The following is a 15,918-nucleotide window of genomic DNA, read 5'->3' on the forward strand; positions in this document are numbered from 1 at the left end:
GTTGTCCTGCTCCCCAGATCTCCCCTCAATGTGCCTTGAGGAGACTTGTTCAAGGGGAGCTCCCCCTCCCTCTATTTCATTCACCTCGCAATTTCTTTGTGACAATGACAAATTGCCTGGGAAAACGCAGAGCAACAAAACGATTCTGATAGTAGATCATTTTTCAACATTAAGAGCAAGTTATTTAACATTTGCCTTATGTTAGAAAGTCTGGAAAGGAACCACAGAGAAGCCTTACAATGAGTCATCCATGCCCTCAGGACATGCCCTGAGTACCGTACTGGACTAACATGCTCATGAGTGCAGCATAGCACCATTTAATACATATTATGGGCCATCCTTGTGTTCATGTTATCTTATTTTGGCAACACTTCTCACCCTCCCCAGCAATAAAAGCACACCAGTGACAAATTAAATAACTAAAAAATTGCTGCCCTTTCATGAAGCCCAACATTGGTTGAATTATCCAGAAGCTGCCTCACTCTGCCTAATCGTAGAGGTGGCCCAATTTGGGATTTTCTAAGAGGAAAGACGGACTATAAATGAATATATAATGTGCAGGCCTGGCCCGAGACTTTTTGCTGTCTGAGACCATGGGCAAGTAGGGGTCACCTTTACAGGTGCAGAAGCTGACTGGGATGACAGTTGAATGCATCTTGGTGGCAGGGAATTGTCCCCCATCCTATCTGAGGGCAGCAGTTGTGGTGGATGACCCTTGCCCCAAAAAGCGTGGTCAAAATTGAAGGGTTCAGGAACTCAGACCAGACCAAGTTCCATAAAACCATACACAGACTTTACTAAAACAACGCTCTACAAGAGAGTAAAAACACCAAATGATTACACAAATTAAAATAGCTCAGAAGGGAAGAAAACAACAAACACTGACTTATCCAGTTAATTAACATAAACACTTACACTTAAACCTCAGTAGGCTGAGCAACGGGACAAGATGCTGTCAAAAGCCCAAATACTGTAGACACTTGACTTGCTGGCTGACAAGAGCTCCCACCAATCCAGGTTTTATGAGGACTAAGACCATGGGCGTTCACCTCTTCCACCTTGTGACACCGACCTTGAAGCCTTAACGGGAGACAGCTGTATGTAAGCTCATTATTTCTGAGGTTCTAGCCCATTCCCATAAACCAGTCTTAAAGGGGTGATATCACCCCAGCAGTCTAGCTTAAGGAGCAAGCAGCAAGCTAGGGAACACCTCATTGCCACCCCTCATCCTTCCAGCATCCACCACTCAAAATGGCCACCTCATTCTTCCTAATGTTAGGGCCAGCCCTGATTGTGGTCTGTCATTTGGGCTGCATACACAAGCTGACTATTTAGTACGGTGAACGATGAGTGCATTGTTATAATTCTAGATGGATTTTTAAAGAAATTACATTGTAAGTTACCTTAAATGCTTTGATGAACAGATCGATCCAACCTGCTTATACCAGGCTATGGGGTGTGTGTGGATTCCATCAGTGGTTGAACATGCAGGTGAGCAGGAATGTTCTTGGCGGTCTGCCAACAGATGCTAATCAGTGGAAGGCCCCCAAGTGGGATGTTCTGAGGCCAAGGATGAGATAGCCAAAGATCTGCTGGATCCCAAGCTGTTCTCATATCGTCACACAAAAGGATCAGGCTCAATCAGGCCCAGTTGTTTTCCCCACTACCATCCTAGCCCACCCTATTGTGGTGAGGCAAAGCAGGAATAGCCATAAACTCCTTGGAAGAGGATAATCTGTCAGTTCCCGTGCCGTTTCTTCACACAAGAAGAAGGAGGGAAAGATGGGCTGCTCACCTGTGCCAACTGGCCTCAAGATGTCAGAAAGATGCTTGCAGGGTTGTTTTTCCTGCTTAGAGAGGTCAAATCTTGAACATTAAAAAAAGAAGAAGTTTTGTTTACAATTGAGGGTGTTCAGCATCATGAATCACTTTTTGTCAGTTTTCAGGACGAAAGCAGGCAAGGCTCAGCTTTTGTTAAAATTGCCAGCCAAGTTCCTTTTGGGATTTGGTGGTGCAGAATCAGGATGCTGAATGAGAATTGCAACATAACTATGTCTTTGGTTATGGGCATTAGGCAGTCAACATGGCCTTGGAGGAGGCGGGTAGCAGGATTCATACACAGATGGAGGCTGGAAAGCTAGTGCCAGTGCAGACAGGGCAGGTGGGCAGAATAAAGGACTGTTAAAGCAAGGCCAGGCTTCTACAGACCTCAGAAGTGGAAGCACCATAAAGATCACAAGATGAGCCTGCTGGATCCTGGTATGCCCCGCGGAGGACCTTAAGGTCCACAAATAACAACACTTTGGAGGTCCCAAGCCTCAAGGCCATTAGATTGGTTTCATCTAGGGCCAGAGCCTTTTCAGCCCTGGCCCCGACGTGGTGGAACGCTCTGTCACAAGAGACTAGAGCCCTGTGGGACTTGACATATTTCCACAGGGCCTGCAAGACAGAGCTGTTCCGCATGGCCTTTGGTTTGGACTCGGTCTGACCCTTATGTTTCCCTTCCCCTATGGTCTTGATTTATCGGCTACTTTAAAATGAGACTGCATTTTAAATTGCATTTTAACTTGTATTTTAAATTGGGTCCCCCCATTATGATTTTACTGTGATTTTATTGGTGCTAGCTGCCCTGAGCCCAGCTCTGGCCAGGGAGGGCGGGGTATAAATAAAAATTATTATTATTATTATTATTATTATTATTATTATTATTATTATTAATATTCCAGCATTCTGTTCTCACCATGGCCAGCCTGACACTTGTGGGAAGCCTGCAATCTGGGCATGGGCACAGCAGCATTCTGCCCACTGCCTGTGATTCTCAACAACTGAGACATTCAGAGACATAACACTGTTGTTTTGCTATGAATAAGAAAACTTGTGTAGGCTTTTCTGAGAATGGAGCCGGCACAACAAGGACTGACTGTGAAAAAGTTGCTCAGCAGGCAGGTTAGTGGGCGGCAGAATAGGAAGGGCATGTGTTGTAGAAATAGCTATGGCCCCCACCTGATGCAAAGAAAATTGAAATGACTTTTTAAAAAAAGAAAAGCCACCAGTCTTCCATGCCATTTACTGGTAGGGCAGAAAGCAGGAGGACCATAATAGGTGAGGTTAGAACCAATGACAGGCAGAGACAACTCATCCTAGTTTGTCCTCATCTACCTCCCACAGAGCCTAGGACTTGCCGATCAGCAGGTCAGCGGTTCGAATCCCCGCGATGGGGTGAGCTCCCGTTGCTCGGTCCCTGCTCCTGCCCACCTAGCAGTTCAAAAGCACTTCAAAGTGCAAGTAGATAAATAGGTACCGCTCAGGCGGGAAGGTAAACGGCGTTTCCGTGCGCTGCTCTGGTTCACCAGAAGCGGCTTAGTCATGCTGGCCACATGACCCGGAAGCTGTATGCCGGCTCCCTCAGCCAATAAAACGAGATGAGCGCCACAACCCCAGAGTCGCCCACGACTGGACCTAATGGTCAGGGGTCCTTTTACCTTTACCTCCCTGCTGAATTCTTCACTCAGGTAACACTGAGATTAAGGAGGAGGAAGATGACACCCAGTTCCACCCCCTGGACGGGTTGTAAGGAAGATGACAGGAAAGTAGGTGCTGGCTGAGGCAGAGTGAAGTTGGTAGGGAAGTTCCCCATTTACCCAAAATGGACCAGCATCCAAGAGATTGCAGTATAAAGACAAGATCCTGCAAATCCAAGGGATATAAAATGTATAATGAGCAGTTGCAATGACATAAAACAAAATACTGACAGTGTGACCATTTACAAGGTGGTTTCGGTGATATACATTTTGGAAGTTCCAGGTGGGTGTGGAGACATATATAAATACATGGTAAGGGTTAACATACGTTTGAGAGTAGGGAGTTGCCTTTTGAACCTTGTTGTGGTTTTATTAGTGTGTGGTGTGTGTTTTCAAAATTTATCTGTGTTTCCCCTCCTGCGTTTAGCAGGGCATAAGTGAAAAGCAAAACATTTTCACATCAACAAAATATTTTCTCTCTTTTCCTCACACTTCAGTTTCAGTTTATGGGGTTTTAATTATAGCCTCCAGAGTCCATAAATAAAACAGAGGGAAATGAAACGCCTCCTTGCGTTTTGCTAATTGTTGCACAGCAGCCGTTGAGTGCAAAGGCAGCGCCATCTACTGGTTGTTATGCACCAGATACATTGCTCCAAAAAGTGATATTAGAAACACGCAGCCCCACCATGTGGCAGACAGTGGCCAATACGATTACTATACCAGTCATTCAAATGGGGATAAGGCTGCAATGTAGTGTCATGTTGATCTTGTCTTTCATGAAACACCATGCAAAATGGTTTGAGGTGTACAATTTCTTCTATAAATGCCTTATTTAGTCCATGAGTCAGAAATCATACTGTTCAAACTGATATCATAGAATGTGTAGGTAAAAGGTAAAGGTACCCCTGACCATTAGGTCCAATCACAGACGACTCTGGGGTTGTACACTCATCTCGCTCTATAGGCCGAGGGAGTCGGTCTTTGTCCACAGACAGCTTCCAGGTCATGTGGCCAGCATGACTAAGCCGCTTCTGGCGAACCAGAGCAGTGCACAGAAATGCCATTTACCGTCCCGCTGGAGTGGTACCTCTTTATCTACTTGCACTTTGACATGCTTTCGAACTGCTAAGTTGGCAGGAGCAGGCACCAAGCAACAGGCGCTCTCCCCGTCACGGGGATTCGAACCGCCAACCTTCTGATCGGCAAGCCCTAGGCTCTGTGGTTTAGACCACAGTGCCACCCGCGCCCCTAGAATGTGTAGGGATAGAAAAAGCAGATGGTGGTCACCATAGATTAATGGTAGACACCATGGAGGCAGTGATGGTTATGCTGGAAACTGCAGGAGGAGAGAATTTCTTGTACTTGCTTTTTACTTGAGGGTCTCCCACATTCATCTGGTTGACCGCTATGAGATGTTGGACTAGATGGGCCACTGTCTGGTCCAGCGGGCTGGTCAGGGGTGTCCAAACTTTTTTCAGAGAGGGCCAGATTTGATGAAGTGAAGATGTGTGAGGGCCAACCCAAGTTGTTGACCTTCTAGGATTGAAGTTGTTGAGCTTTTTTTTACAATTTTACCCCAGAAAATAAAATAAACTGCCACAGGGGCCGGATTAAACCGACGGATGGCCCTGATTAGGCCCCCAAAATGGACTTTGGACGTGCCTGTCTTATGTCCTTATGGTACCCTCCAAATGTTGTTGGACTTCAATGCCCATTTGCCTCAGCCAGCCATGGGCTATGGGTCATGGATGATGGGAGTTGTAGTCTAACAGCATCTGGAGGGCACCAAACTGGTTATCCTTGCCACAGTACAGGATCAGAAGGTCCAATTGTCTTAATTTAAGAAAGTTTGTTAAAGAAAGGGGCCATAATTCAGTGGTAAAATACATTACTGACCTGCAGAAAGTCCCAGGCTGAATTCCTGCTGTCTCTAGTTAATAGATCATACGCTTCAAGTGTCCTGATTTTCCTGGGATGGTCCCAGCATTACAGAAGCCCTTTCACCTTCCTCCTCCCTCAGCACAAGAGTGGGGAGGAAGAAACTATGATTCCCAGGAGCAGCCACAGTGGAAGCAGCCACCAACCCACCAGCACCTTGATGTGCAGTGGCTTCCAGGAACCAGAGTCCTAGGCGGGATTTGCTTCACTTCTCCTCCCCTGCCTTCGGCTTCCAGGGAAGGAATGTAATGGCTCGCATCAGGCACTGGCTCATGCAGCAGTGCAGCACCAAGAGATGTGCATCCTGATTTTCATCTGAAGAATGTTGGAGGGTGTGAAATAGCCATGCTACAGTCATGTCTTTATTGGAGCCAACTAAAATGTCTTGGATTTGATATCCCGCCTTTCACTCCCCTTCAGGAGTCTCAAAGCGGCTAACATTCTCCTTTCCCTTCCTCCCCCACAACAAACACTCTGTGAGGTGAGTGGGGCTGAGAGACTTCAAAGAAGTGTGACTGGCCCAAGGTCACCCAGCAGCTGCATGTGGAGGAGCGGAGACGCGAACCTGGTTCCCCAGATTACGAGACTACTGCTCTTAACCACTACACCACACTGGCTCTCACTGTCTTGGAACACTGAGCAAACGTTTGAGTCCTGCAGCACTCTTCTTCAGGCTGGCTGTTAAGTGAAATAGTCACAATGGAAGAATCTCAGCAAGCCTGCAATTTTCAACAATCTTAAGAAAGAGTGCAGGGCGTGTTTTGGAGTCTTAAACTGCAATTCAGTCCTGTGCCCAGAGAAAGTACATTGGAACTTACTACTGTTAATTAGGCTAGACTGTGCTAGGTGCATGTTATATACTAACCTTGGATCCTAGAACAATAGGCAAGTAGGATCCTAGAATGCAACAACAGATTGGCTTGCAGGAGAAGACCAATCAGGCTCCAGGAAGAAGTTAATCAGCCTATTAGGCTGGTAGGAGTGTAGAATGCAACTACCGATTGGCCTGCAGGAAAAGACCAATCAGGCTCCAGGAGGGAAGCAGAATCAGCCAATCAGACAGGACTCATTGTATAAATAATATATATAAAAGCCTGAGGTTTGGGGGGCAATTCAATCACTGTTTTACAAGCTGCAATAAAGAGCATGAAATCACTACAGGACTCCGACTTCAGATTGCATGTTACACAGAGAGCTATTGAAACAAAAGGAAAGAAAAACAAAGAGATGGAACAAGTGATTAGGCTGGCATGAAGAGCCTCTCTCCATGATTATTCCACTCCATGCACTGCAACACAGCAGGTGGGCAGCACTTCTCAAAAACACCAGATAGTCCTGTTGGGAGAAAAATAGTCTTCCTGGGCAATGAGCCTAAAGTTTAAGAGCAAGAGGTTTCTGCGGGGTGGAGTCATGACTACTGATTGGAAGTCTTGTCCTGTCCATGGCATTAGTGTGGGTGTGTTTAAGGATTTCCCAGTCTACACCATAGGAATATGGTAGAAGTTCAATCGAAACAAAGGGCACTGGGAATTAGCTCTCTTACCAATCTACCTAAAATTCATTATTCTGGTTAGCCTTTAATTCACAAAAACCAAATCTAGTTAAATGTATTCCAAATTATATTACCCTTCCCACCTAGTCATGCACACCTATGCCCCCAGAATCCTCTGTCATATTTTACAGATCAGGCTTCCACACTTTAAATAGCTCTGTTTCCTAGAATTATGTTTGAACAGAACTAAAGTGTCCAGAAACTTGTGGCCTTCCAGATATTGTTCGACTCGAGTTCCATCAACCTCAGCCAGGAAAGAAGAAGAAGAGGAGGAGGAGGAGGAGGAGTTTGGATTTGATATTCTGCTTTATCACTACCCTAAGGAGTCTCAAAGAGGCTAACATTCTCCTTTCCCTTCCTCCCCCACAACAAACACTCTGTGAGGTGAGTGAGGCTGAGAGACTTCAAAGAAGTGCGACTGGCCCAAGGTCACCCAGCAGCTGCATGTGGAGGAGCGGAGACGCAAACTCGGTTCCCCAGATTACGAATCTACCGCTCTTAACCACTACACCACAACGGCAAGGGCGTTGTAGCTGAGAAGCATCTGGAGGACCACAGGTTCCCCACCTGCACCAGAAGCAAATCTTAGGATACAGAATCAGAATCATAGAACAGCTGGAAGGGACCACAGGGGTCAACTAGTCCAACCTCGTGCAATTCAGGAATCTTTCATCCCATGTGGGGCTCAAACTCCCGATCCTGAGATTAAGAGCCCCATCCTCTACTGACTGGGTAAAGTTATACCTCAGTTGTGTAGAATAACTGGAAAAAAAATTATAATGATAGAGTGACGAGTTGTTCAGAGGTATAGAGCGCAAACACTTAACCCCATTTTTCCAACCATAACCAGGGCAAAGGAAGAATTTTTATATTGCCTTTGAATACACACATTGAAATGCTTATGTCCATGGACGAGAAAAATGAAGTTGGTATCAAGAGATGAACAAACAGCATTCTAACCCTAAACATCCAATTCAGTTTTAATACAAAAGTTTCTTAAAGGCTACAAAATTGCTTGGTTATTAGTTCTGCATTAAGCACTTTGCAGACAGAGAGTATATGTCATGTCTTCATTGTAACATACAATAGTTTGCACAGTATATTTAAACAAGAAATAGGCATTTCTTCCTCCAATTCCCGAAGTTCTTTTGCAAAGGCTTCTTTCCTGCAGAACAGAAACAGAAGTTAATAAATTATTGCGATGACATGAAAACACTTCTCTGCTACACGTGGGGGAGGACATACTTACCCTCTTTTAAGAGAAGACAAACCAAACCATTAATACACACCCTGCAAGCCATCCAAGCAAGAGTAGGGCAGGTACAACGTAAGTGGAATACGGGATTGTCTCTGGAGAAAGAAAATAAAGGTTTTATTCACATGGTGGTTGGAGACATAATGTATGAAGGTCTTTAAGAGGAATATTTTGATTCCAGAGACTGGGAACCCATCAAAGGTTTAGAAAAGGATACCTCTCCCAGCCAGCCAGCCCAGTCAGGCCTGCCACCAGCAGTCAGTCAGTTCAGGAACTATCCAAAGGTCCCAGAGTCACTGTGGCTCAACCCAACTGTGCCACCAATCACTGTTCTCTGCCTTAGCAGGCGGAAGTACCATGTTGGGAGCCAAGCATTCATCCCATCCACTGTGATGGTTAAGGCATCCGAACTGCAATGCCCTGCCATATAGATCCATGAAAGCTGTTGATTCCATTGACCTACAGTCCGTGGACTTTCGTTTGGGGTAAGTTAAGGCGCTGCCATTGCAAAAGGAAGCTAACCTTGGCTCACATTCAGAAGTGGTGTCATCACCTGCTCATTGCTAAAATGACTACCTTGGGGTCTGGCAGGGAGAAGTTTTTCAAGGAAACCATGGCAAGAGCAGGAGGGGCAGTGGAAGAATGCTGCACAACTTCATTGGGCGAGCATCAGTAGTCTGGCGCTGGCTCTGATCCATGTCCCCACAAACCCAAACACTTTATGATCCACTCAGTTTCCTAACATGGAGGAAGCACTTGCTTATATTTCTCCTACTGAAACCAAAGGATCTACTTACATATTGTTACAAATACTTATAACCTCTCCTTTGCTGTGTGGTCCCAGGGTGGGACATGCAAACACACACATACCAATATAACAAATTAAAACAGCACATAAACAGCATATATAGATATCTGGAATGGTGATGAATGTTGTTTTTGGTTTGCTGCTCATCTTAATCTTCTAAATGGTTGTTTTTAACCGTTTTCACCTATAATTTTACTTTTGTAAACCGCCTAGATGATTTTTTGTTGTTTTTTTTACAATCCAGCAGTGTATAAATTTTACAAAGTAAATATATGAACCTCAATTAAAGCCACACTTTTAAAACCACTTCGCAACTAACAATTAAAAACAATGAACTCGGGGACTATATAATCAGTTTTTGACGCCGTTTTTGTACTGAACATGTTGCTTGCTAATAGTGGGCAAAACGGAAGCTTAGTTTGGTTGAAAAAGAGCTGGGTGATATAAGCCATAGTCATTACTATGTATAGTGAAGAGATTTCAGTTTTTGCCCACTGAAAGGACTGCCAATTTATTTATTTTATATATATATATGAATGTAGGAACAAATACCCAACAATTATAGTTCTCCCCTGTTCCCCGCCCATAACAGCCCCAACTATGTCTAGCTGTATAAGCAATAATAAAATAAAACATCAATTCAATAGCTGCCGATTTAAAAAGTCTCATTCCACAGGTCTCCTTGTGTATTTATTAGTGTCTTACACATCTATCCCATCCACCCCTGTGAGTTCAAGGTGATGTACTTTTTTTCTTTTCTGCTTTATCCTCACGATAACCCTGTAGGTTAGGCTGAGAGACAGTGCTTTTCAGCACTGCAGCTGAAATTGATTTCCTCTGGCATGAGGTCACTGCAGACTTATTGGTACTGTGTTATTTGCCTGGAATTTTCACATATCCAGTCCAAATGGCGCTGCTGCCATGTCAGGTATCTCAGGTGGCTGCCCAACTCCTTTAGAAATCCTCCATCTCTGATTATTATTTTTTAATCAAACTTACACAGTTGAATGTCTGTGTGCCACAAAGCTGTTAAAGGTACAAGGGTCCCGTCAACCCTAAACCATGCAAAGAACTCAAGGTGAATGTTATTAGGTCTTGCCTCAGACTAAGCTTCATCTGGCAATACCACATTGTTTGAATCTAGAGAAAAAATAGAGTCACAGGTAGCAAGGAAAGCCCCAAATGAACTAGAAAATCCCTTTTCCATTATTTGGAGAAGGGAATTCCAGAGACAATCACAACTCTGGTTAAATACAACGAAAGAAGGGAACAGGCTAATATTGCAGAAAGCAATTGCTCTGAATGTTGCCTGAACATGTTGTTTCATAACTTTCATTCTACGAGGGCTTGATATTTATTTTAAAAAGAAAGAAAGAAAGAAAGAAAGAAAGAAAGAAAGAAAGAAAGAAAGAAAGAAAGAAAGAAAGAAAGAGCGAGCTCAGGGACTGGTGCAGCAGTACTCCCTCTTGTCAGTCTTGTGTTCTGTATTAAGCAAACAATTTCATCACAAGAATGCATGACACAGTATAATGGTACTATTTTGGACACTGTTGCAACACGGGCTAAACTTGGGTTACCTGTGCATCATTGGGAAGGATCCTGCTGCTTGAGGGTGCACAGAGCGGCCAGAAATGCAATGCACTTCGCAGACATTTTTGCAATATGCAAACCTTACATACACAGCTCATCACCGTAGCATTCATTTGCGCTCGCTTATATATATATATATCTCCTGCCAACCTAGCAGTTCGAAAGCACGTCAAAGTGCAAGTAGATAAATAGGTACCGCTCCGGCGGGAAGGTAAACGGTGTTTCCGTGTGCTGCTCTGGTTCGCCAGAAGTGGCTTAGTCATGCTGGCCACATGACCCAGAAGCTGTACGCCGGCTCCCTCGGCCAATAAAGCGAGATGAGCGCCGCAACCCCAGAGTCGGCCACGACTGGACCTAATGGTCAGGGGTCCCTTTACCTTTACATATATATATATATATATATATATATATATATATATATATATAACATAAAAAGAGTTATTAACTTAATATTCCTTAACAGGGTGGTGGAAAACTGCAGAATAATGATAATAAAAATAACAATAACAATAATTTATTATTTATACCCCGCCCATCTGGCCGGGCCTCCCCAGCCACACTGGGCGGCTTCCAACCAAATATTAAAATACAGTAATGCATCAGACATTAAAAGCTTCCCTAAACAGGGCTGCCTTCAGAAGAGTTCTAAGAGAGCAAAGCCGTAAAACATGCTCTTTAACCGAGATCCAATTTAGCTGAAAGAAGACAATGAAAGGGGAAGAGTCAGAGACATTGAAACACCCACCATATGTCATGAGGCAATGAGCAGATGGCTGGGAGAGATACTGTTTCAGGGGAATCATTAAAGGCATGAAGGCCTGCCAATGGCACACAAATAAATGGGGCAGACATCAGTGCAGGTTGCCAGAATAAATATCCCCAGAAGCCACTCCCTCTGGGGTAATACATAAAATGAGTTCATTGCTTTCTTCATTCCAGAGATGGCATTTGTGCATTCTCTCTCTCAGTTAACAAAACTTTAGTACGAAAACATAATAATTAAAACGGTCATAAAAACTACCAAGTTACAGTGCACGCCTATACATGCCCATTTGAAAGTAAACCCATTGAAACTGGTGGCACTTACTCCCAGGTAACAGGAGGTATGATTGCAACAAAACCTGAAGCTTTTAAGAATCATAGGTGCCGAAATCCCAAAGGGAGCAGAAAATAGTATTTATGTATGCAACTACAGCTGCGCGGATGTTATTGGCTCAGAGATGGAAGGAAGATAAAGTTCCTACCAGAGAAGAATGGCAGATAAATTTAATGGACTGTGCCAAAAGGGCTAAAATGACCGGAAGAGTCAGAAATCAGGAAAACCAAAATTTTAATAAGTAATGGGGAAAATTTATAACTTATCTTAAAGTTAAAATTGCTGGTACGATCAGAATATCACTTGTAGTTTAATAGTGAATTTTGGATACAATGTAGAGATAAAAGGTTTGGATTACAGTGGTACCTCGGGTTAAGTACTTAATTTGTTCTGGAGGTCCGTTCTTAACCTGAAACTGTTCTTAACCTGAAGCACCACTTTAGCTAATGGGGCCTCCCGCTGCCACCGTGCCACCGGAGCACGATTTCTGTTCTCATCCTGAACCAAAGTTCTTAACCCGAGGTAATATTTCTGGGTTAGTGGAGTCTGTAGCCTGAAGCGTATGTAACCTGAAGCGTATGTAACCTGAGGTACCACTGTATTATAAAAGATGCAGGAGGAAATGATTTACAATAGGACCCACAAAGGGGAAGAGGGAAGTCCAAGAGATTCCTTGGAATCTTGTTTTTCTGTTGCATGATGGAGATGTGACTGTAAAATGTTAATCTGAAAAGCCAAATACAGTGGTGCCTCGCAAGACGAACGCCTCGCAAAACGAAAAACTCGCAAGACGAAAGAGTTTTCCGTTTTTGAGTCGTTCCGCAAGACGAATTTCCCTATGGGCTTGCTTCGCAAGAAGAAAGCCCATAGGGAAATCTCCGGGGACCTCTTTTAAATGCTGGCGGTGGGGAGCAAAGCCTTTCGCCCCCCTCCGGCCTTCAGAAGAGGTCCAGGAAGGCCGGCGGGGGCCGAAAGGCTTTGCTCCCCACCGCCAGCATTTTAAAAGCGGTCCGGGATAGCAGGGAAGCACGCTGCGGTTTCCCGCTATCCCGGACCGCTTTTAAAATGCTGCCCATCGGGAACAAAGACTTTTGCCCACCGCCGGCCTTCAGAAGAGGTCCTGGACCTCTTCTGAAGGCCGGCGGGGGGCAAAAGTCTTTGCTCCCCCCCCGCCTGCCTTCCCGGGATAGCGGAGAAGCGCAGCGCGTTTCTCCGCTATCCCGACGGCTTTTGAAGGCAGGCAGGGGGGAGAGCAAAGACTTTGGCCCACCGCCGGCCTTCAGGAGAGGTCCTGGACCTCTTCTGAAGGCCGGCGGTGGGCTAAAGTCTTTGCTTTCCCCCCCCCCCGCCTGCCTTCCCGGGACAGTGGAGACTTCTCCGCTGTCCCGGGGTGATCTTAAAATGCTGGCGGGTGGCAGCGAAGGCTTCGCTGCCACCCGCCAGCATTTTAAGATCGCCCCGGGACAGCGGAGAAGTCTCCGCTGTCCTGGGGGCTTTTAAAATGCTGGCAGTCGGGAGGAAAGCCCTCCTGTCCCCGGAGCTTGCAGGGTGGGAGGTGGGGAGAAGGGCTTTTCTTCCCACCGCCAGCCTTCAGAACAGCCTTCTGAAGGCTGGTGGTGGGAAGAAAAGCCCTTGTCTCCCCCCCCCAGCCTTCAGAAGAGGTCAGGGGACAGACTGTCCCCGACCTGGTCTGAAGGCGGTTTCCCTAGGAACGCATTGATTGATTTTCAGTGCATTCCTATGGGTAACCGTGCTTCGCAAGACGAAAAACTCGCAAGAAGAAAAAACTTGCGGAACGAATTAATTTCGTCTTGCGAGGCACCACTGTAAATGATTTTTTTTAAGGAGGTATGATTGCAACAAGCAGGTCACGTATCCACAGCAGTAACCAGAGCAGGAATGACCACTGGGAGGAGCGCAGAGAAGAAATGCCATGGTACATCTGCAGCAGCACAACCGGACGCCTTCATTTGCCCCAGCTGCAACAAAACATGTCTCTCCCGCATCAGCCTCTAGAGCCACAGCAAGCGCTGTGGCTCTCCAATGGTTTGACTTCACCCCCAAAGGCACACTCCTCCATTGTCTCCCAAGACAAATGGATGCCAACCACAAAAATAAGCCTAGGTGTGGAGGGGATGGATGACTGCTTGTTGTAACAAAAATGATCCTGTCTTCTTGATGAACGTTTAGTGGCAGCAAGGACAGCAGTGGATGGCGTGGGAGGCTGCGTCACTCACTTCCATCCAACACAGTTGCTGCAGCATACCTGGATGGAGAGGGGGAGGGTTGGTGGTGGCAAGGTTGGCACATTTCAAATGCGGCAGCAGGAGCACTGCGTTTCCATTGCTGTGTTTGCGCTGCACCAACCTCACCGCCGCCACACCCCTCTCTATCCTGGTATGCTGCAGTGACAGCTGGATAGAGGCCAGGGGAACAGAAGAGCCCCAGCATGTCATCTGCTGCTGGGCAAGGGGCTCAAGTGAATGCTATAAAGACAAAGATACAACAGAGCATCATGTTTTAGTCTGCAACTTTCATCTAAGTTTATCTCCACTCGGGGAGGGGTACAAGAAACAGTACAGAAGGTGTCAGTAAATATTAAATGCCAAATTTCTGTCTTACTTGCTATTGAAACTAAAATTAAGAATAAGAATAAGAATAATTTATTATTTGTACCCCGCCCGTCTGGCTGGGTTTCCCCAGCCACTCTGGGCGGCTTCCAACTGAATATTAAAAACAATGCAGCACCAGACATTAAAAACCTCCCTAAACAGGGCCGCCTTCAGTTGTCTTTTAAAAGTAAAATAGTTGTTTATTGCTTTGACATCTGCTGGGAGGGCGTTCCACAGTGCAGGTGCCACTACCGAGAAGGCCCTCTGCCTGGTTCCCTGTAACCTCACTTCTCGCAGCAAGGGAACTGCCAGAGGGCCCTCGGTGCTGGACCTCAGTGTCCGGGCTGAATGATGGGGGTGGAGTTCCTCCTTCAGGTATACAGGACCAAAGCTGTTTAGGGCTTTAAAGGTCAGCACCAACACTTTGAATTGTGCTCGGAAATGTACTGGGAGCCCATGAAGATCTTTCAGGACTGGTGTTATATAGTCTCGGCAGCCACTCCCAGTCCCGTACCAGAAGGAGCTGGTAAACAGCTGCCCTGGACACAGAATTGGCCTGTGCCTTCATGGACAGCTGTGAGTCCAAAATGACTCCCAGGCTGCGCACCTGGTCCTTCAGGGGCACAGTTACACCATTCAGGATCAGGGAGTCCTCCACACCAGCCCGCCTCCTGGTCCCCAAGAACAGTACTTCTCTGTCTTGTCAGGATTCAACCTCAATTCGTTAGCTGCCATCCATTCTCCAACTGCCTCCAGACACTCACACAGGACCTTCACTGCCTTCACTGGTTCTGATTTAAAAGAGAGGTAGAGCTGGGTATCATCAGCATACTGATGAACACCCAGCCCAAACCCCTGATTATCTCTCCCAGCGGCTGCATGTAGATGTTAAAAAGCATGGGGGGAGGACGGAACCCTGAGGCACCCCACAAGTGAGAGCCCAGGGGTCTGAACACTCATCCCCCAACACCACTTTCTGGACATGGCCCAGGAGAAAGGAGCGGAACCACTCTGTACATAGTTTCAAGTTCTATTATTAATTGATAACCAAAAGCAATGTAAAACAGAATTTTGATGCTCAATTCTCCTGAAAGGTACATACTGTACTGTGCTTACATTGGCTACATTTTCAAACTTAATTTTTACAGCATGGTAGCTACGTTTAAATCACAGTACCATTTAAGATTAAAGCTAGTAACTTTAGCTTTCTGCTGAGAAAGAAAAAGCATTCAGCTTTTCACTCCTACTAAAGGATGCTTGCAGAATTACCAAACAATCAAAGTAATGCAGAAGAAAGAAAAAGCACCTTTTAAATAATCCAATGGAAAACAAGACTAGGTTGCTAATAAATGAGATTGCATTACCCTAAAAATAAAAGAGCCCAGCCACAAACTTAAAGAGGAAGGACTAAGCTCTTATCCATGACTTTTGCACACAGGTGATCAACAATTCTAAAATATTTTGGCTTTTCACCATACCTGATTTTTCCATTCCTCTCTTGTGTGTCTAAGCAGAACTGATTTAACGTTTGACTCTGCTGTTACAT

At 45.5% G+C, this 15,918-nt stretch overlaps 1 protein-coding gene across 1 annotated transcript; it reads right to left on the bottom strand.

Moving 5' to 3' along the window:
• Nucleotides 1–7,973: 7,973 nt before the first annotated feature.
• STRIT1 (small transmembrane regulator of ion transport 1) lies at nt 7,974–15,918 on the bottom strand. Its single transcript, XM_053390326.1, has 3 exons — nt 15,851–15,918; nt 8,261–8,361; nt 7,974–8,176 (listed from the first exon to the last, which is right to left on the bottom strand). The coding sequence occupies exons 1-2, from the start codon at nt 15,861–15,863 to the stop codon at nt 8,267–8,269; spliced, it is 108 nt and encodes a 35-aa protein (XP_053246301.1). The 5' UTR covers nt 15,864–15,918; the 3' UTR covers nt 7,974–8,176; nt 8,261–8,266.

The sequence above is a fragment of the Podarcis raffonei genome, chromosome 5 (assembly GCF_027172205.1).
Source record: "Podarcis raffonei isolate rPodRaf1 chromosome 5, rPodRaf1.pri, whole genome shotgun sequence".
NCBI lineage: Eukaryota > Metazoa > Chordata > Lepidosauria > Squamata > Lacertidae > Podarcis > Podarcis raffonei.